The sequence below is a fragment of the Onychostruthus taczanowskii genome, unplaced genomic scaffold (assembly GCF_017590055.1).
Source record: "Onychostruthus taczanowskii isolate IOZ18803 unplaced genomic scaffold, ASM1759005v1 scaffold23, whole genome shotgun sequence".
NCBI classification, from domain to species: Eukaryota; Metazoa; Chordata; class Aves; order Passeriformes; family Passeridae; genus Onychostruthus; species Onychostruthus taczanowskii.
In genome coordinates this window covers 4,942,159-4,965,800 of record NW_024499573.1, presented here as the reverse complement: position 1 = coordinate 4,965,800, position 23,642 = coordinate 4,942,159, and the positions used below count along the sequence as shown (strand labels likewise).

The window sequence follows — 23,642 nt, the reverse complement described above, 5'->3', positions numbered from 1 at the left end:
GCCTTTCTTCTGGCTTTCACACATAACTTAACAGTTTTGTGTCCAAGTGTTTCCCACACTAGCTTACAATTCCTACTTTATGAAGTCTTTCTTTACCTGTCACAGATTTCCCTCCTGTGCAGTTTAATAATACTGAGTCTGGGGCATTTTTTCTCCCAGTATGACAGATGGCAGTGTTTACTCTAACATTTAATATGGTAACTCTTGATACCACTAAAAGCCTTATCCTTGAAGCTGTTTCTTTTAACAATTTCCTAACATGCATTCTCCCTTAGGCATAGTTTTCTCTGTAAAATGTTATGGCAACATATTTTATACTTGCTCTTAAAACAATATGGCAACCATATTCATTATGATTAGTCATGTAGGGCAGCCCAATAATAATTTCATCTTAAAGTAGGTATTGCACATTTGTCAAGAGCTACTCCTGTTATGAGCTGACAGCTTGTCAGAAAACCCAATACATCATTCTTCACTTTCACATTTACTGAGTCTTCATACACATAACAAAACCAAGTAGAAGCAGGAAATGTTTCTTCCCTCAGCATCCTTTAGCACTTCACAGTAATGTTGCACCTCATTAACATGGTTAATCTAACCCTCACCTTACTGCGATTTATTTGCACACATATTCAAACCATAAATGTGCTTTCTTGTCCAGACATACATAGCCTTGTCTATAAACCCTAACACAAGAATGCATCTCTCAGAATACAGTTTGTATGCTCATGTCTATAAAAATGGCAGGTTTATCCCTATACCAACATCCTCTTGTACCAATTTACTGTGTTGCCAAATATGTCAACATCTGGATTTCAAACCAGCATTCCAACTCACACTCAATTTTTCACCTTTCAGACTTTGTCCAGAAGACCATTTACAACTGCTAATGGTCTAATTGATTTTTTTCTAATTCTTTATAAAAAGAAGCAATTGGGAAATACATACATGACGGTGTTAATCCCTGACAGTTGTTGAAACATCTGCAGACCACAACCCACAATTAAGGCTCTTCGAGTTGGAGGGTATGTTAGCATTCTGCAGATCACAGGTCCAGCTTAAAAAAAAAAACAAGACAACAACAAAAGAATACATAATAGTTCTTAAGTGATTGCTATCAAGACAATGTTGCCAGGCATAGCAGACTTTGCACCTTAGTTTCAAGCAAACTTGTATTATTTCAATTATTTTTGAACAATATGATCATTTCAGTTCTGTTTTTCTGCACTGTACTACAAAGAGGATTATAAAGAAGCCCAAGAAAAAATGAAACCACTTTTGTACAGTGTCTACTACTGGTGTGAAATGTACAGCTCTCCTTGTATCACACTGACAGGTTACACATCGGCTGCACCTGAATGTACTCACAAGTTACCACAAAATATCACTCTTGTCTCCTTTCTAAAAGCTTCCATTTTTATTGAGAGGTTATTTCAGAAATGCCATTACTCAGGTCTGGATATTGGAGATAAAGTGTTCTCCTTAGTCCCCAAAAGACCCAATTTCCACAGACCAGTTGCAGGTGTGGGTACTTTGAAGGTACTGGATGGATTTACTCTGCTCAGCTCCATGGCCAGTGGAGGGAGCAGAAATTAATTATATTCATTCTATACCTTTGGTAGCAATGGCGGAATTTAAGATTCTCTCAATTAAGAAAAAAAAAACCACAAAAATTTCTGACTAATAGAGAAACTCTAAGACTTTAAAAGTATCCTATTTAAAGAAAAATAATAATAATGTAGAAAGCTATGGGATAATAGGCAAAAATTTTACATTCCTGACCACAGTATTTACTTAAACTTCTCTCTAACCAGACTAATACTTTTAGTGCTTTTTCACTAGTAAAGTCTGGTGAAAAATTCTGTGTTTTATACTTCTTGTCACATCTAGTATATTCACTGACAATATCTAATCACAATATAAATTAGTCAAAATAGTTGCCATCGAAGAAAAGTTTAAAAAAAGAGAGGTGAAGAGGATCGACGTTATTATATTTTCAGTGTTTCCTGAATGTACAGAAAATATTAGAAGTATTAAGTAAAAAACCCTATGTGAGTCCATTAGTGAAGAACAATTTACATGCAGCATTTCAGCTTCAGAAAGCTGGCAAGCTATGAAGAGTTTCAAGGGTTGGAATCAAGAAGAGGTTTTAGATAACATTTTCTTCACTGAAAGATAACCAGACCTGCCTAAAAAAAACTTATTTTCATTTAAAATTATGGTATTTCTAATTCATATCTCAATTGTAACATCAGTTAACTTTGTTTATTCAATAGCAGAATACAGCCTGACAAACTTTCTAGCTGGTTTCCAAGTAATGCTAACATTCAGACAGTGCACAGTCCCACGTGTCCTCCCATTTAGCCACATCATCACCTCAAAAAGCCTCCAAGTAAAACCAAGTGACAGATACAGTCAATCCATAGACCTCATAAAATAATCTCAGGCAAGACATATGACATCACTGGGCTGACAAGGATTCCATACTCACAGTGGCATTTCCTCAGTGGAAAAGCCCCAAAGCCAGCTGCTAGCTAGGAGTAGTCCAGAGCTCAAATTTCAGAAAGAAAAAAGATTTACTAATACATACACCCACGAAGTTTAACCCACAAAGAAAAGCCCTAAGGATCTCATACCCTGCATCACACCTGAGCACGGAGTCTTGGGACTTAAAAATCTTATCTGGCAACTGATTCTGCAGTATGTTGTAAATCCAGGCTGCTGAATGCCTAGGAGGGATCATCTTTCATTCTTCATAAACTCTGTATAAGGTCCTTAACTGAGTTCAAAATCTATCTTTATTTTCAAGGGACATTTTAGACAAACTACATCTTCACGGCCAACATCAATGATCCTGCTCATTGAATAAACTGGAACTCTATAGCAGGGACTGTTAGGAAAGGAGGCAGAAATATCCTAAGGAACTGATGCAAGGTTTTTAATAATTCCTGAACCACTCAGCTCTTTGGTAGATGTTTATAAAATTTTATTCACAATACAGCATTGTGCAAAACAATTGGGAAGAAGGCACTAAAATGAATAGTGAGAAATTAAAGCAGCTGCTCTCAGACAATGGTTTGCAACTCAGAGGGAGTCGTGAACTCTCAACAAAGCTCCATCACACAAATCAGTTTGTGCATATGAAGTGCAGCCCTGCAGAAATGCTGAGACCATAGAGTGAAATTTAGACCTTTACGTCAGAACTTTACACTTTAGACCTTTAGAACATCCAGTCCAGCTAAATTCAGTAAGTACTTCAAATTTTTCAGACTTCTGATTAATTTTATCCAAAAAATCATGCTAAAAATTATCATACTCAACTCAGTGTTTAAAAAGTTTTGCTCCAAATATGTACCATGGCAACCCCCACATACCAATAGGCATACACAAAATTAAAGGATTTTCTTTCATAAAATTCACAGCCTTCAGGTTTACAAACCAATAAATTGAATGAAAGAAATAAAGAAATTGCTAATCTCTTTATTAAAGGAGCTTTACAAACTCAACTAAAAAGCCCAAAGGACTTTGACTGTGAGGTAACTGGTCTTATAACAGCAAATGAGTGTGAAACTTTTTATTAAAACTATCTGAAACTAGCTAGACTATATTTGCATTTTCTTACCACTACTCCTTCCATCCATATTGTCGAGTTCATACGTTACTGTGTTCTTAAAAATAAACAACTCTAGGCATAATATGGATTTTAAGAATAGAAAATGAGTTTGAACTAAAAAATAAAAGCCAAAAAATATTTTAAGAATTAAATACATTTTTCTTCTGAAAATAAGTCTGCTGAAAACTTAAATGGCACTTCAGTAGTTTCTGATAAGCCTTAAATATGCTGTTAGTTATGACAATAGATTAAAATAGCACTAAACAATAAAACCATTACACCTTTAAAAAATGGAACAACTTAACTGCCCATAGAACTAGAAGGAAACAGATGATTTAAACATAAGCCACAAAAAAAAAAAAAAAATTTAAAAAAAAAAAAAAAATTGGCAATTTTTACAAAGGACAAAATAGGTATTTGTCTCCAAAGAGTCAATGTTTTTGTTAGTGATACTTCTGCCTTAATTGTTGTTGTTTTCTTTTAATCTAAGATATTTGGACCTATTCCTGCATCAGAATCACTTGATTTGAACTTGAGAAAACACCAAGATGCTTGTTTTCCTTCTTCTAATCTGTGAATAAAAATGAAGTCAGAATGATAAGACCTCTTAATACTTCGATGAATTTAATGAGAATAGATTTGGTTCGAATTTTTGTGCTGTTGTTTCTGATAATTACTTTAACTGAAGTAAAATTCTTTAACACATAATATTTACAAGGGTTCAAAACATGCTACAGTGAAGGGCAGCTGGAGCTTCCTCTGCAAAACAACAACATGAGATAAAAAAAAATGGAAAAACAAGGATACTGCTGAAGGTGACATTACTTGAAGTGGTGATACACGAAGTGGATTGCTGGGATCCAAGTAGATATTTCATAGCATAATCTGTCTACCAAAATAGAACTCATCCTTATAAGCAAAAAGCAAAAATAGAATTGGGAAGTTTAGCTTCACATCCAAAAAAACCCTTATTAGCTTACACAGAGCCAAACAGGGAAGGAGAAGCTGTTCTTGCCAAAACATTACTTCTGAAAGTGAGTGATACTCCAAACATTATATTTTATGACTGGTTATCTGAAACTTTTAATGGCAGCTTCCTATATTTTAGCAGTTATCTTTGTTACTAGGTTTAACCCACAAGTTAGGCTTGGAAACTATGAATCACCTGGTAAGGTTTTGATTTTCATCTGTATGAGCAAAATGGATTGTATGGCAATCATAGGAACTCGGGTATGATCTACAGCCAGCTAAAAGATGAGATGATTTTCAAAGGCAACACAACAAAGACCCTAGTTCTGAAATGAGCTTATACAATGAAAGCTAAAAAGTAGAAAAATTACTATTAATGAAGCCTTAATATCTCCTGAAAAAAAACCGCATTCACTTTCAGGGAAAAAATTATAGTACAGACATAAAGCCAACCTAAAAATCCCACAGCAAAGGCAGGAAGACATCTGGTGCCTAGAAACCTTGTAATTTCCCATCCCTCAAATTATTAGTAGAATAACTGGACAGATTTCACAGTCAGGAATCTATGGTTAGATAGATTTGGGCCCTGCCAAAATCATTTGCAGGTTCAAACAGTCTTCTGCCAGCTCATCTAGGTAACAGCTTGTAGCAACAGCTTAAAACCTTATAGGGCTCCTGCCAGCATTCTGTACTCTGCATTTCCAAAAAAGGCAGGTTTAGCCAAGAAACAACACTGCCACTCATCAGTTTAGCATCAATGAAGCTAAAGATTCAGATTGGTTTTCTGGATCTTTCTTGTTCAAATGCCCTCTCTTCCACTCAGATAAATCTTCAAGGAACTGGTCTACAGCAGGGACCAAAACAAAGAAAGTTTGAGCTGGTGATCTCAATAACAGAGGACAAACATAGGAATTATTTCTGGATTTCCCTTCCTTACAAAATGACAGCTTCCAGTCCAGCCTTCTCTGCAGCTGCTGCAGAACCTTCCTGCAGAATCTCCCTTCACCTATGACTCCTACTCTAAAGCACTTACAGCTAGGTATTATTCCTTGTGTATGAATAATATACTAAAACAAGCACCCTTTTCCTCCCCTTGCCTATTACATGATTATTTCCTAGAAGTACCAACTTCATTAATTTTTCCTTTCTGTAAAGTTTAACAAATCGAAAGAAAACAGAATTTGCTTTAAGATCAAAACTGCATTAATTATCCTGTGAAGATAAAAACCAATTTTACTTTAGTACCATGCTCTTCCTCACTATCTAATGTTTCCAGTAACATTAGAAGAACCACTCCCAGCACTACAAGCACTACATTTTTCAGCTTTCCACAACTAAACTATCCAATGGTATGCATACAGACTGGAGGAAGCACTCATTGGGAACAGCCCTGCCAAGAAGGACTCGGGGATTCTCCTGGATTAAAAGCTGCAAAGTGGCCTGGCAATATGTGCACACAGCCCAGAAAGCCAAAGGTGTCCTGGGCTGTATCCAGAGCATGGGCAGCAGGGTGAGGGAGGGGATTCTGCCCTTCTACTCTACCCACATGAGATCCCACCTGGAGACCGACTCCAGCTCGGGGTCCCCACACGAGACAAACACTGAAGCACAGCAGGTCCAAAGCAGCAGAGCAGGAGGGCACAAAGATGGCCAGAGAGCTGGAGCAGCTCTCCTACAAAGACATGCTGAGAGAGGTGGGGTTGTTCAGCCTAGAGAAGAACAGCTCTGGGGAGATGTTATTGCAACCTTTTAGTATCTAAAAGCTTATTAAAAAGAGAGAGAAAGATCTTGCATGAGCAGATAGTGATAGGACTAAGAGGAAAGGTTTCAAACTAAAAGGGGAGAGATTTAGATCAGACATTAGGAAGAAATATTTTACTGTGAGGGTGGTGAGACACTGGAATGGGGTTGTCCAGAGAAGCTGTGGATGCCCCATTCCTGGAAATGTGCAAGATCAGGTTGGTTGGGGCCTTGAGCAACTTGGTCTTATGGAAGATTCCCTGCCCATGCCAGAGGGGTTGGGACTAAATGATATTTGAAGTCCCTTCCAATTCAAACCATTCTGTAATTCTATTCTAGCCAGACAGCCTGGTCAAAAAGCAAACAAAAGCTAATGAGACATAACCACCTAGATTCTAGAGAATTAGGTTGTGCAAGGTTTTCCATGCCTAGATGAACTGGAAGGGCTTTTTTTGTTTGCTCAGGAAACCTGGATTTCAAATAAATGGTCTCTCCAAATGATCTTTTTAATCCACACATTGTGAAAAGAAACCCTAATATAGATTTTGTTTGTTTTGACAGCAAGTTGAGTTGGTCTTTGGGAGTTCTGAAAATAAAGACATTTTCTTTTATCTGTAAAAGGAAAAAATCTTTTCTTTGATACCACATTCTTTGATATAAAGCTTTGGTGATGGAAAATCTATATGACTGAGCGCTTGCACAAAGGCAGCAGCAATTAATAACACCTCTGAATAGAACAAGAAGCAGTGGCAAGGAGGGAAGCAAAAAAAAAGGACTGCATTTTGGCTCTGTATGATTTGTTCTCTATAGAAAACAGAATCTGCTGTAATGAAGTCCTTTAAAACTAGAGAATCCACAACAGAATAGACAACAAAGAGTGGTCATTGACGTGATGCCAGGGAGAGCTGAGAGAAGTGGCCACAATGACCAACAAGAATCTGCATGGGGGAAAAGGGACCCCACTGTGATACTGTCAGACCTGTGGAGTGGGAGACTGAGCAATGGGGAGGTTTTCCTGTTTCACTGACATGAAAACTGGGCTGGGGACAGAGAAAAGCAAGGATCACATTGTGATTTATTTCTGGCTGTGGAAAACACCTTAGAAATAAGGCAACAGATACTAAGGCAGATTTGTGCATGCCTGCAGCCTGCAAATCAGCATTTCTTTTTTAGGGTCTGCTCCAGAACTCCTGCCTTACATAGGGAACAGTTTTGTGACCCTCAGTTAGAGCTGCAGAAAGCAGAGGAAGAAAGATAGAATGATGTAGGAGCATTACGCAGGCACCAACCAAAATAAACCAAGCATTGTAACAGCCTGAAGAGCTTCCCACCCCCCTCTCTCATCAAGTAGTGAAGTGCAGGGCAGAGCATTTAGCAATCTGGAATTAGAAGGCTTTCTTTCTTTCATTTAAGTTGAGGAAAGAGACTTAACAAAGAACTGCAGTCAGGGGTGTGTGTTGCTGTTCTTTTTCAATTAAAAGAGCACTAAAAAAAGCTGATGACTCAAGAGTTCCCTCCTAGGCAATAGTGTACTCTCAAGCTGATCTTCCCAGCTGTTACTGTATGAACACCTATATAGATATTGTATTTTATTTTCTGGACAACACACTTCAAGCCTTACATTTTTTGCAATTTGTTTCTGCCAAAAATCTTGGTTTAGTGATATTATTTTGCCCCCTCTATCCCTTGTTTCTAAATGAAATATCTTTATTTCTGCCTGAAGCCAGTGGTTTAACAGTAGAAACATATTTATACTTCTTGCCCTTCAAAAGAATGAGACTCAGGAACCCATTCCCAGGAGGGAATGGGGAAAAAGCAAAGTTTAACAGAACTGAAAAAGGAGCCTGGAGGTCAATGTAAGTCTCCATGGGAATTTATGAATATAATCAGTTGTCCACTCTAATATTTTGCTTTATTAATAGCATATTTAGCTTAGACCATCTCCTTTAAAATGTTTTAAAACCCAATTATCTTGGGACCTAAAAATATCCTCTAATTTTTTTAAAAATCAGATGCTGTTATCATAAGAGCTTCATTAAAAATAAAAGAAAAAAAAGTTAAATCAGTGATGAGATCCACATTTAAAGAGGTTATAAAAACCTGCCTTGAAATCAATATCATTTTAGCACAGCTCAGCTAAATTCCAAAACCTAGTGAGAAGAAAAATCAAAAGATCACAGTAGGTTAAAGCTAACGTGCTATAACCTTGGCTTCCTAAGAACAGGATATCACCATCAATGGATATGTAGTTGACTGACAGCACAGCAAAACAGTGTGTAGCTGAAAATAGTATGTCTTAAGAAGCTGCTTCAGCTTTTTTATTTTAAGGAGAGCACTTGAACTTGAGCACAAAGCTGAGTTTCACTGAAGACAGAACGACAGATAAACACCTAAATATTTCATCAAACTGCAGCCTAAGATCACACCTTACCTCAAGGTACTAGCTAATTTATTTCATTTCAGTATTAACCATCTTCTGTCGGAAACACCAAGGGCTCTAAGGCAACCATTACACTCAAGAACACCACGTTTTTCATCACAGAGGGCCAATCACACCCGGGAGGAGGAGCAGAACCATCAAAGTGGGTGGGCTGGAGCACAGGACACACAAGGAGATGCTGAATCAGTTGGGATTGTTCCACTTTGAAAGAGAAGGTAAAGGGAAAAGGTTCTGCTGTCTACAGATACCTAGCAGAGGGGCAAGGAGAAAACAAACCCAGGCTCGTCAGAAGCATCCAAGGGTAAGACAAAAGGCAGCAGGTAAGTTGGGATGCAGAAAACTTGGACCAGATGTGAAATCTGTTTATTTTATAACATGGAAATGAAAAAACACAGAACGCGAGAGGCAAACAGGTCATGGTCAAAAGCTTCACTGATAAAGTTCCTGCACAACTTGCTCTAATTTATTCTGTTTTGATTAGAGATTGGATTAGAGAACCTTCAGAGGTCACCCACAAGATTTTTACATGAAACATACAGCATTCCTAAGACTTGTGATGGTACTAGTTATTACAACCAGTACTAATTAAAAAGTAAATTTGGCACTTTTCATGGTTATCTTAAACAACAGTGATTGAAAAGCATCATTACATACAAATCCTGTAAAACTCAGTCATCTACATACTGCCAACAGCTGATGCTTTTCAATTTCAGTACCAGGCTTCATTAATCAAGAACCTGTCAGTCACTCTTGACAGACAGCTTTTACCCTGAATTTATAACCTCTGCAGAAGATACAGATCAATATTGAAAACAGCACAGTGTAGAATACTAAACCAACAACTTCCATAACTGGTATGAAATACAACAAAGAAATAAAGGAGAGCTTATTTCATCTTTTCAATACATAAAAGGGGCTTATGAGACAGATGGTGAGAGACACTGTACCAGGATCTGCTGTGTAATGACAAGAGGTGATGGTTTTAAACTACAAGAGGGTAAATTCTATTAGATATAAGAAATAAATTGTTTACTCTTAGGGTGGTGAGGCAGTGGAACAGGTTGTCCAGAAAAGCTGTGGATAACCCATCCCTGGAAGTGTTCAAGGACAGCCTGGATGTGGGGTTGAACAGCCAGGTCTAATGGAAGGTGTCCTTGCCTATTGCAGGGGTTTGGAACTCGACCATCTCTACAGGTCCCTTCTAACCCAAACCACTCTATGATTGTTAAGTGCTGTACCAAGGGACTTCTGGTCCCCTTTGATTTCTCACCTTCATCTCAAAATGAGGAATATGGTAGGAATAGAGAAAGATCATTAATAAATACTCATAATGCACAGTTCAAGGTCTCTCACATACTACGGAATAAATCTGCAAGCAATCTTCATGTGAGGCAAATATTCTTACATGAAGCAGAAAGCTTTCTTGCCATTTTCAGCAAGATGAAGACAGAATGGCATTGTGTAAATGCCATCTTTATTAGCAGTTTCCTTACAAGTTTAAAATATTTTAAAAGGCAATGCTTTAAAAAGCTGCTGTAAGTCCAGCAGAATGTAAGATAATCCTCAGTCTATTTCCTGAGTTGAGTATGCACTACAAGGTAGACACATGCAGGGCAAAGGCGTTTTTATGGCTTCTCTGCAGCCTTACAGATCTAGCAGATAGAAAGTACAATCAGAAATGTTGTATTAAATTATTTAGAGACCTGAAACCCATTTTTCAAGAAGATACAGGAATTCTGAGATATTTCTTCGTAATTTCAGTGAAGTGGATTTTTATGCTGCTTTTAAACCCTTTCCAACTTAGCCATTTTCTAAAAGAAATGACACTACCTGAAGTCAAACATGGGGCAGACAAACTTCAAACGCTCTTGAGCATCCAAGTGGAAGTATGTGGTCAGCAACTAGTCGTTACCAAATAGCATTTCAGTGTCCCAAGAAGCTTGTGGTTTGTCTAAATTTGAAGGAAAATTCCACTAGCATAGGTGAAATTTCAGATAACATTTTTGGTTTCAGGGCAAATTGTAGATTTCCCACCCATGATCACCAAAAAGATTACCTGTGGTGCAGAGAAGGGACAGAATTTTACGCAGATATGCATATCCTCTACGAGGCAGAGGAGCTATTTTTCTAGGATGTTTAACTACCTTCCAGAGGCAAAACAACTTGTTATGAAAAACAGATATTTGAATGGTAAGCACTAAAATAAACAGGAAAAAAAAAAAAAAAAGATCAAGTCCTAGGTCCTGTTTAACTAAAAGAAAGAGAGGGGCAAATCACTTAGATTTTGTCAGGCTCCAAAGACTGATGAACATGAAAGGCAAAACTGCTTCGTATCACCAGTGAGTTACAGCAGTCTGGTTGGCATTGGATTGGGTCAGGAAACAATGAAAGTTAATTTTCAGTGTCGGATGTAAGAAGCATCTGCATCTTTCTATGGTTACAGAAAATATTTTCATGTTTCTCAGCAGGAACATCATTGCCTAACTGTGCCTTCTGCAGCTGCCACCAACCTTTTGAGCAGTCTGAAAGGAAAAATTCTTGGAACGTGTAAAACGAAACTTGAAAACAAAAACATAGGGAGAGCAAAGCTGGAAAAAAGCAGTGGAATTCAGGCCACCAATGTTTTCGAGTGGATTTCCAAACACCTCCATTCACTGACCTTGTATTTGCTAGCTTTCTCTGAGCTGTCGCTTAGTCACTGAGAGAAATCACCACTGCTGATCATCAGCAGGTTCTGCTGCTAATCTGAGAAGCTAATTCACTTCCATTCTCCACCTATGTACACCTTTATGCACTTTGTACCTACACAGCCAGGTAAAAGACACCAGCAGACAAGCACTGAAGAAAGAAAAAGCAAAATATGTCTGCAGTCATAAATGCATTTCTGCAAATGTTTTGCCAGAGATAACTACCAGCCAACAAATGCATACAGTAATCACTGCTCAAGTACCTTAACAGTCATCTAAAGGGAACAGTGGATATTTTAAATCAAATATAGTAAAACTTGCAGAGTAATACTAAGACACAATTTGATCTCTGCATCTGACACACTAAACTACAAGCAAGCTGCAAGAAAAGTTTGGCCATTGCATGGTAACTTGGAGAGGAATTCCACCACAAAGGAAACTAATTCCCTCAGGGACAGAAAATATTATGAAATCCTCCCATCCTTGGAGAAGTGCTAAGTTGGACTGGGGCAAGGGGAGGATACACATAACCCCTGCTCTCAATTATCTTGCAGGTAACAACATGCCTGTACACTAAACAACACAATATATTTTTACACAGAAGAGCACACATTTGTAAAGAGAATGAATTCCTCTGGGCATTGCACAGTTTGGAAGCCATATGACCATGTGCATCTCAGCAAGTAAGGCAGTGCAGTAGCAGGGATCACCAGGTCAAAGCTGTTTGAAGCTGAGGTCCAGAGACACCCATGACATGTCATTTTTAGGTTTTATGTCTAACTAGATTCAGGCCAGTCCCCTAAGCAGAACATTGCCATGCATGGACTGTTAGAAGCTGCCCTGAGACTCTTATCACTGATTTAAACCTTCACATCTCCAAAAGAATCTGTGCACATGGAATGAATGCTTGGAGCAGACCTGTGGTTGAACCTCCCCTGAGGGAAGTTACTCCATGGGAACTGACACCACTTCTTGATCTGATCAAAAAGTTTGTGGGGATGGCAATGGGAGATGAGAAGAGACTCACTGCAGAGCTACACTGCTGCTCAGAGCCAAAATGCTAATGCAGAGGCAGTCAATGCATCTTCTACTGATAGCAGCTGGAATGATTCTGTACAAACCACGCTAGGAAAAAAGCAATTATAAGCTGCTCATATGAATTATTACATTTTAATTAGAATTAATTTAGAAGAAATATAGGACAAAATTAATTCTGTCTTTTGTAATATTAGCACAATGTGTTCAATTGTGCAGCAGCTCCCTGGAGGTCTGAGTTTTGGGAGTTTTTTCCTGTCTTTTTTTAGTTTCCTCCTCATTACTAGTTTTGAATGTTCAGGATAAAACCCGAGAGCCACGTCATGTCCTTCATCATTACTGTTGATAGCTTTTGATAAGAAACAGAAGAATACTTTTTTTCTGCAGAACAATATTTCTATTTTGCAGAAGAATTGTAAGGTCCTATTCCCCATACTAGGGCTGTGCATTTTTTTATAGAAGCCTAGTAAATAGTGATAGAAAACACTTGGGTTGGGGAAGCAACAGCAGAAAAATAAAGACAAGTTTTAAGAGCTGGTTATGTTCTATGCCCTCTTCTTTCATCCTTGATTTTCAGGGACAACCAATATACAATTAGGATGAAAAAATTTACAATTTTAGTATAGGCTCCTCAGAAGAGGTCTGGCAAGATTCAATAAATCGGCTTTTACTTTTTAAAATCAGTTTAAAGAAGTGTTCACCATGTTGCTACTGAAAGCTTTTGGAAACCAAAAGTATGCTTTTGATTGAAAGAAAAAATCTTTTCCAATGGAAACACATTTAGGTATACATTATTGTTACAAAGCCAACAGCAATGTGAACACTGAAGAGATTAGCATATCAATGTTACTGCAATGTGTCTTGATAGTCCCAGCTCTAGGGAAGACTGCTATTTTAGTACATTTCAAATGTGATCGTTTCAGATACAAGCCTTCACATCAAATACAAATTATTCTACTTTCTCCCTCTCAATGACAACACCAGATTTTCTTCTGTCAGACCTGCATACACCTTCTGACTATTTAAATACAAGTCTCAAGGCAGGCATCCCACCCTCACTGTCTCTTGCAGCATCCCTGCTTCGTTGCAGCTCACCCCCCCTTCCCAGCTGCATCCTGCAGAGCACTGGCCATTTCACAGCAGCTCAGGGGGCCTCAGCTCCTGTGCATCCAATGCTTCCCTCACCAGTCAGTGCTCAGAAACACCACAGGAAAGGGGACTCTTTTGGCTTTAGATAATGATGACTTCGATTAACAACAACTGACTGAAGATGACAGTCTTTGAAGTTTTTCAATTGCAAACAATCATTTTCAGCATTAAAAAATCCTTCAAAACTTCCAAAGCAGCTGAGCAAGAGCCAGCACTGAAATGGGACAAAAAGCATGAACCTGTGCTTTCAAACAGTAATTTTGAAGAAAAATATTTGCTGCTGTCACATGAGAGAGATTATGAGAAAGTGTTGACTTGTGCCAGAAAAATACAACTGATTCTCCCACACTGACTCAAAGTATATCAGGGCATTTACAGCTGCTGCTTCCAGGTGCACTGCAGACCTTTGAAGGTGACATGCTGGCTCTTTCACTTCCAGACCAGATGTGGCAGCATCCAGCAGCAGCTGGGGTCACTCTTGTCTGCTGCCAGACAAGGTGATGCAGGTGACACTGAAACCCCTGTGACCGAATGGAGCATTTTGCAGAAACACAACACATTACATTCGACATGTTTAAAATAACATGTGAAAATAGAAGTGGTCCAATATAACTTATTTAAAAAAAAAGCACACAGGTTTCCCATTAAAGGTACTGAGGCTAGGTTATAAGTCACCATCCACAACAGACACTGGAAAGATGTGGGATCCAGCAACGTTTCTATCAGCAAAAACCACCTAAAATTAATAAAAACAACAAATCCTCTTCAAAAAAAACCAGATCCTCTACAAAAGGATCTGGGGAAGCAGCAGCTTGTGGGAGAGGAATGAACCAGAGGCATAATCCCACACACATACCAACAAAGGACATCAACACATGCTGCCCTTACTGGAAAAGGACACAGAAGGGTAGGTCTGGCTCCAGCACCTGGAAGCTTTGCAGCTGAGTCAGGCAACTGCTCTTTCCTATGTGCTTTCTACAGATGTCATCCTATGCCACTGCCAAGTGTTTACCCCAAAACCACCCAAAAACCTTCTGCCACATGCCTCACTCATGTGTGCTCAAACCTTCCACCAGTATCCATCACATACAACACAGTATTTTATGGATGAAGTGCAAGCCTCCAAAGATGTGATACATGATGCTATTTATTCTAAGAAAAGAGTCTGAGCACTTTTTTACACTGATTCTTCCAGATAATTCACTCTGTAAACTAACCTGTGAGCACAGCTAGAAGAAATTGAAGTAATATCATCCTCCAGTGTAAAAGAATTCAGATTTTGAACATGTGACCTTCCTCAGTGAAGGACAGGAACTCAATTCTGTGATTGAAAGAGCAGTATTTCACTTCACCATTCATGTCTGATAGATGATATGGCAATGACATTGATTTAAAATGAGAGGCTCTTCTGTTCTCAGTGGACAAAGACAATCATCACAAATGTCACCTACGTGACTCTTCTTCCCAGGCCTCAGGTAGAGAGCAGCTCTCAAAAGCAGCCGTTATGACATAACAATAGCAAAAACATACAGCTGTGTCTAGAAAAGAGACATCAACACTTGGGTGACCATTTCAGACTGCCAGCGTGCCCTTGCATTTGTGCAAGGTGACACTGAGCCATCCTGACTCTTCAGCCAAGGAAGCTCTCCTAACACATACTGCTGTAGGAGAACAATCCTGACTCAGCATTTGTTACCCCATTTCAACATGTAAACCAGGTCTCTTAACACCCTTCCTAACACTACACTCTACTTACAGTAAACTCCTTCAGAAGTCCAGGTATTTGCTTTATAATCTCAAATTCCATCAATGACACTAACTCCCTGTGACATGACTCTACAAGGACCAACTGCAAAGATTGTAGATTACAAATTTTCTACAAATGCACTGTAGAACTTTAAACAAGAAAAGTCTTTACACGAAAAACAAAATAAGTTCTTCCAGTCTCAAGCACTGTGATACAGATCTAACATTTGCGTCTCCAACATCTTCCTTTATTTTACAAGGATGGAAAGAATATGATGAAGGTAATAAACACAAGTAAGAATGTGTTTAAGGATGTAAGAAGACATCTAAGAAGGTAATAAACACATTAATCTGTCACTGAAAAAGTGAATTTTGACTGTTCACATTTGGAACATGCTGGAAGGCAAGTCTCAAAGACATGCAGATACGAAAGAGCTGAAAATAAAAACAAATTCCATCATGATAATAACTTTTCAGTTAATAAGAGGAGCACAAATGTGTGGGGTTTTTTGGCTTGCTCTTGCTTTCTCAAAGAGCAACACTGTGATACCAGTGGTTTGGCATCAAAGAAAAAAGTAAACTGAATACATGCAAGACTTTTCAAATAATTCAGTTACTTCTTGAAGTGCACTTCATATTTTATATATATAATAAGAAAAAATCCATATACTGCATTTTAAAAGCATTTTCCTTGCATTCAGTGCACATATTAAATTCCCAGAATTGAAAAAAGGTGAATTTTACCTGTAAATGTATACAAATATGTACTCAGAATGAACATTTCACCCATGCCTCCTAGGTAAACAAAAGAAGACCATCATATGGTCTTTCTTGCCCCAGAAGTAAAAAATCTTTCTGGACAAGGATAGCACAAAAAAGGTTTGAACAGAAAGATTCAGTAAATAACTTAACCTTGTGAGGGGAAAAGAAGTACAGTGACATTCAAACTACACTTTTGACACGTGAAAAAGCACTTCCCTTCTCCCTGCTCTTGTTCAGAGTCTGGTTGTTCGTACTCAGTGACTCCTGAGACTCTCAGAGTTATTGGGGAAATTTCAGCTGTGGCTTCTACAAGCCCTAGTTTTTTCTTCCATTATGGCAATAGTGTCAGAGCATGTGCAAAGTGCCCAGACTGATCCTTTGGGAAGTACATTAACGTGGGGTAAGATACTGTTGAGATGCACCACCACATCACTCATGCACAAATGGTGCACTCCACTAAATGCAAACTATTTCCCCAAAAATGTTACCTGATGGCACAATGCTACCACAGAAAGCATCAAACAACCAGCCTAAACACAGAGCTGATCAATACCTCCTGCTAACATGGGGGCAAAGTTGAGGAGGTTGCCCTCAATGACTAATGCACAAAGCTCTGTACCCTTCTGGATTTGACCTCCAGTAAACAAGCTATAAAAGAAAAGAAAATTCATTTAAGGTAGGCTGACATGACAGATACAGACCAAAAGTAAGCGTGGGCAAAATTCAGAGTTCTGATTTCCCTAAGGTACAGCCAAACTTGCAAACCTGCAGTTGTGAGTAGCAAGTCTCAGCTCAATTTTTCCTAATCATGCCTTGCAGATACCAATTCATTAGTCATGGTTACTGAAGCAGTAGAAGAAACAAGCAATACCTATCCTGACAAAGTAGCACAAGAATTAAAGAAATGAAAAAACAATGGCAAATCTCAAGAAGTAATAAAAACAGGTTAAAGAAATGAAGGAAATATGAAACAACTAAAAGTGATGGGGCAATGAGCATTCCCTAGAACTCATCATTCAGGAGGTCTGTATTTCAAACAGGCTTCAGGGATTAATTTGTGACTCCTGTTTTGACTAGAAAGGCTTTTATACAAATTACATTTCACCTCTGAATCAGTCAAGATGTAATGCAAGTGATTGTCTGCATCTGTCTTTGGGGATGCATTGACCTCGTTAGCCATATAATGCAATTTTTGGCAATTGCTTCTTAAGTTTTTTTCTTTGTGTTATTTAGTACTCATTTTTAAAGAGACTGTAAGAGTGTTACTGTGTCTTTGCAGGGCAGCTCAGCTGACACACAGAGAGCACAGGAACAGGCTCCACTGATGGTGCTGGGTTTCTAAAACACTTGGGAACAGCATTACAGCCCCCAAGCTTGCGAAAGAACACACGTCAAAGCACCAGCGTCAAAGGCAACAGTAAAGCCATCTGAGGCAGATGTCTGAGACAGCCCCTGTCCCACCCAATGTGGTTGCTTCAGACTTGTGTGAGACCTACAGACCACAAAGGAATCCCCCACAGCATCTAGGATCTGACCACAACACAGAGACAATTTGTTATAGTTTCACCTGCACAGAGATTACCCAAACTAACCTCCAAACAAGGATGTACAAGAGAATGTCACCCTGAATGAAGTGGGAATCTATTCAAGATCCATGGAATAACAGCCTGAACAGTGCTTAGTTTAGCAGCACCCACGTGGGCACATTTGACAGAAGTGTTGGTATGAAGCCAGCTTTGTCAACATCCATGCCTGGAGCTTCTGAAGAGCTTCCACCCACGGCTGGCACACACCCACTGCCCTCCCCTCAAAGTGCACATAGCGTGCTCCTGTACTCCAGCTTCAAAGTTTGAGGATGGTCTAGTACTGCCAGGGGGATTTGTGGGAATCTCATCACAAGCTTCAGGCAACCCTTAGAAACTTCCTTTAGTGCCAGACCCTTGCCTGTTCATTCAGTGTGCAGTGGGATTAGTAGAACTTCACTGCATGAGGGATTTTGAAAATACAGTTGTTCAGAAATCAAGAGATGCATAACTTTTCTACAGAGGGCATTTCCTAATCATATTGCAAAACAACAAATATTTTCTGAAACAGACTGAAGAACTTTGTTAACAGGAGACAAAAAAAAAAAGTTCAAAAATCCCAAATTAGTTGCTATAACTTATGGGAAACTTAGTTACTAGCATAAAAAAACCCAACAAGACTAAATACATAAGAACACCTGAAAAGATGAAAAAACCTCAAATTAAAAAAAAAAAAATGTTATAGAATTAAACACTAGCATTCCATACTGGAGTTAATCAACAGCCAGCATTTAAGTAGGCATAATATACTAAAAGTTTACATGTGGCCAGACAGTTTCATGGATAATAGATCCAAAATCACCAGAAACTAGTGTGTGTATGTGTATATATATACATATATATATATATACATACATATATATATATATATATATATGTATATATATGTGATATTTACTTAGGTAAAACACCATACATTCTCAAGAAGTCCTATTGTTTCCTAGGTACTTGCTGTTGATTCCTGCTGAACCAAGACACAACTAATGGGACTACAGAAGCAAACACATGAGCAGAATTACAGACAATTTAATGCTTTCATTTCCATAAAAATGTGAACACTTCACCTCGGCATGTCCTTCTAACATTACTGCTGAATGCTCTTTTGATGCTACCAACACATGCAATTGTTAACTAAGAAAACCCAAATGTGCAACTATGTGCCTGCATCATCTGAGTGCATTCATCATCTGTAGTAAATGAGACAAGAAGAGTCATCTAGCAGCACATTTATTGCCACTAGAAGATGCCATGTAGCAGTAATAGTAAATAGGCACATCCCATAGGTGACACTTACAGTACATGAACTATATTGTGTCTCAGAAAAGTGCTCAAGTCAAAAGACTCGATACATTGAGTCTATTCTCAATTCTACCAGAAATTAAATCACACTGCCTCAACTATTTATTCTGTAAAATAGCAAACTGATCTTCATCTCTCATGAATGAAACTGAGTAAGAACCACTACCTATAGGCTGTCTAGTACCCAGGGGAAGAGCTAAAAGAGGAACTGAAGCCTTTATTTCCAGCCCGTCTTATACAGCCCCTGTCCAAAACACTCCAAATGGAAGAAAATAGGAGAAAGTGGTTTGCTTGAGATATTAAGGAGTTTGGTTTCATGCTGTGCTTCCCAACATTAGAGTTCAACAAGAAATGCTTTTTCTAAGAAGAGAAGAAAGGGCAAAATCCTCTGGTTTTAAGGCTCACCAGTAGCTCACAATTACAGGCTACTTTACTGAATGCAAAAACTTTGCTGATGTATTATCACAGTAGTGGTGCAGTTACTGTAGTAACAGATGTTCTTACACATTGTTACTAAGAAATATAACATAGGAAAATATACAGAGCCCTTACAGGCTACACCAAACATTCTCTCCTCTCACTGCTCAGTAAAATGAGTCACTGAAAAAACCCACACAGACACTCCCTAAAGAAAAACATGAGTCTGTATTCAATGTAATTAAATCTTAAGTAAGCCACTAGCAATTTTTTTTTTCTCCCAATTGAACAAATAAATTTAAAACCTTCCTGTATGAATTTAAATGTCAAATCCAAGTTTATTCTACAGGTAAAGTTTAGCTGTAATTCATTAGTACAATTCAGGCCCTAAAGGTACCTTCTATTATAAAAGAAGTTTATATGTCATTCAAGACCTATATTCTCAATGGAACTCAAGTTGCAGATAACACTTTTCTCTTTGCAGCTACTTCAACTATTATAAGCTGCTAAAAAAAAAAAAAAAAAAAAAAAAAAAAAAAAAAAAAAAATTGAAAAAACTACTGTGCTTATTTATCACCATGGCAACAAAATATTACACTTTTTCATACAATATCACACATACAAATTTACACAAAAGTGATGAGTAGTTATCCATTGTTATGTCTTACAATTAGAACTCACAAATTTTGTCTAATATCTCAATATCATTAATCACTAATGTTTCAATACCATTATTACAAAATATAAGCAAAAAATTGGTTCTACATCTGATTTCAGCATAAAATAATATTCAAATTTGCAACAATATTTAAAAGTTAGAGGGAAAGTTTTATCACCAAATAAAATTAATACCTTTAGGAAGAACCAGAAGAGGAAAAGAAGACTTTGAAATTATCCAAGTCATGACAAAAGAAATCTGCTTTGAAACTGAAGCTAAAATTGAACACTTCTCTTCAGATTCATCAGGTTCCAAAATACATGTAGGGAAAAGGTATATACAGGTTTTGCAGGTTAATTTTTCTTACTGAAGTTAGGGAAGAAAAGAACATAAGTTTATCATCAGGGCAGAAGAGTGCAAGCTTATTAAATCTACATTTTTTTAAAAAATCCTCTCAGTTGAATTTGAAAACCAGTTTCAGCTGATAAGAAAAAAAAATATAAAATCAAAGCATATTAGAAGATCTTATTTTAAAATATTTTTGTGATGCCACGTCTCTTAACATAACCATTATAAATTGCAGTCTAGTAAAATGCATCTAAATCCATGAAAGACCCATGAAGGTTTTTCAAAATTCATGTTTTCATCTTGGCCTCTATCAGCCACATTTGGGAGGAGTTGTCAAAGACAGAGCCCAGATGAGATTTTGTGTTTTGAGCCAGGCTCTTACAGCACAGCAGACCTGGCTGCAGATAGTAGGGAATGTTTCCTGGATCAGAACACTAAACTGTGTGATAACATCTCAAATTTGTAAAATACAAACAATTTGCCTTATAATAATAATTGAATACCAAAAAATGTAAATTCTATCTCCTCTGTAATGCTGCTGGGTCACACTACAGTTGCATTCAAATATAGAACAAATTAAGCTACATTTAAAAATGTATCTTTCTGTTTATTTCCAGGATTTACATCTAATACTGCATGTCAATATATTATCATGATGCAGCCTTGGAGTACATACATTATTTTTAGGCTTACAGAATCATTCATCAACCATAATTTGGTGCATTTATTCATGGATTTATATAATATAAAACTGGCTGTTTTTCTGTGATAAAGCATTCAAAACCTACAGCTTCTTTGGCCACCAGCAGCTCAGCTATCCAAAGCCCTTTGCTTAGGTCTTGATTGTTCCTGCTGGATAGGAACTGGAGCACAAATCCACTATCCCAGTACCACAGGCAGCAATCAGGTGGCACAAACCCTGTGTCTTTTCAAGATATTTCATCTATTGTATTTAAGTAGGTAACACCAGTTATTTTAATTATCAAGGACAGCTACGTGAGCACCCACTGTGACGAGGCAAATCACTGTGTACCTCGTAGATAATACCAGACTCTCTGCAAATTTAGGTTGATATTTTCACACAAAATATTCCCAGGCTATAAGTTTAACAAAATCTTGACTGTTGTTGCAAAAGAAGACTTTACAAAATCTGACATTAACTGAAAGATCCAGTTTCAACCTTGGACTAGTACCACATGTTCCCATCCTGCATGAATTTGTTCTCATCCTAAATGAATTTGAATTCTTGTAAAGCTCTGTCAAGGTATGGCACAAAAAATCAAAATGTGTGCATGATCAAAAAGATACCACTTGCTTTTTATGTACGCACACTATGCTTTAATAACAAGAAATTTCGGCTGCAAAACATAATCTTTAATATACGAATTAGGCTGCCCACAGTCCCTTCTGAAAAAGACAAAATTCCCCAGATACTGAATCTTGAGTTCTCTGCAGTCTAGCCTATGGATTTGGGGAAGATTTGGAGCACAAAAAAAGCAAACAGCTTGAATGATATACATGTGACAGATAGAACAGGATGATTAATTTGAGTCAACTCACTCATGAATAGGTGGTATTTGGGTATTCTATAATGGATTGTTCTAATAATCTACTTCAATGGTTGTGAAGCCCTGAACAATCTAGTCTGGAATGAAATGGTGTCTCCATTCTTATCCTGAACTCCAGTTAGAGTAGGATTACCACTTCTCATTATGTTCTACCCTATTTATCTGCAACCTGCTGTCCCCTACTCACCCCACCAATCTCGTGTTCTTTGGTAAATACTGCTTTAATTTATCTTCTGACAAAAGAATCTCATGCCTCTTGTCTCTTGAGTACTACTAAAAATAATCATCACAAGCACTAAAAATTTAAAGTCTCGGTAAATTATGAAAGATGCAAAGGTAGTAAGTATCACCATTTAAAGATACTTAATAAAATCTACTTCATAAAAGATTTGCATATATGCAGATTTTATATATATATCTTTGCTACCATGCACAGTGGAAAAAAGGAAAAATTAAAGGAAGGAAAAGTATATATATCAGAAAGAGCTTACAATCCAAAAATTTTTAAAATTAAGTATAGGGTAATATAGATGTATTTTTCTTTAATAAAAATCTTGGAATTTTTTGGCTATGAAATGTACTATTCTGCAACTGCCACCTTTATTTTAGACCAGCAACAGTCAGAACCACCTACATTTTAAATTTGCTTTTATTGCCATAGAAACGTATATTTGCTTTAACTAAAAATGAAGTCTTCTGGCTCAATCATCTACTTTCTATATCATACACTACATAAGACATAATTTATTCATTTATACATCCATACTTGCATACTTTTAACATAAGCTACATCCACCTCAGCTACTATGAAAAATCACATGTGGTTTGTGTTAGATAAGACAGTTATGGAACATTTATATTAAAATTAATTACTTCAATCTACTCTATATAAACTCAAAAGGACAGAATTACTTTTAAATTATTAATGTTCTTAAATCAATCCAATTTTAAGTATACCTTTGCTGACTTTTACTTTAATAGTAATGTTCAGAGTAATCATGCACCATTTTATTAAATAATTGTAATTAAACCTTTCTGTGTTCAATAAGAGATGGGAAACAGGTCAATACATGTAGAAGAAAATGGTATTTTTGTTCTCTTTAAAGCTGACACCAAGGAGAATGCACACCAAAAACTTAAAGACATCCAGTGCTAATAAAAACCCAAATATATTAATGCAGTTTTAGTACCAAAAGAAATATCTAAACTATTTCTGTAAAGTACTAAAGTGCTGTTCTACAAGGCAAAGAAGTTCCTGAAGTCCCCACAGCCCCAGCTCACACAGGCTGGGGCTCACAGGCACCCCACGACCAGCACTGGGTTCCTGCAGCCACCTCTGCAAAGCCAGCAGCAGAACAAGGCTGATGGGTGCTGCAGCAAAGATGCTTGGTTTGTGACCCTCTACAACAAAATGTGAAATGGGGGATCCAGTCATTTCACCAGGAAAAGCAGAGTAAACATGCAGCATCCTCAACTGGACATATTTAAGCTGTTACATGCAATACAGCAACTTGAGCTCTCAGCAATTCTCAGCAATTCTGTCACCTCCTTGCAACAAAAGGGGAAAAATAACAGCATGTAAGGTTTACCAATGCTAAATTTTGGCCTGAAGTCCACTGTCTAAGGGA

General features: G+C 37.6%; 1 protein-coding gene across 2 annotated transcripts in view; it reads right to left on the bottom strand.

Moving 5' to 3' along the window:
- The window catches only part of SLC2A13 (solute carrier family 2 member 13), a 143,907-nt gene that overhangs the window by 77,023 nt on the left and 43,242 nt on the right, over nucleotides 1-23,642 (bottom strand). For both annotated transcript variants that reach the window (XM_041405408.1, XM_041405409.1), the window contains exon 4: nucleotides 949-1,057. In XM_041405408.1, the coding sequence (XP_041261342.1) occupies nucleotides 949-1,057 (109 nt within the window). The remainder of the gene's footprint in view (nucleotides 1-948; nucleotides 1,058-23,642) is intronic.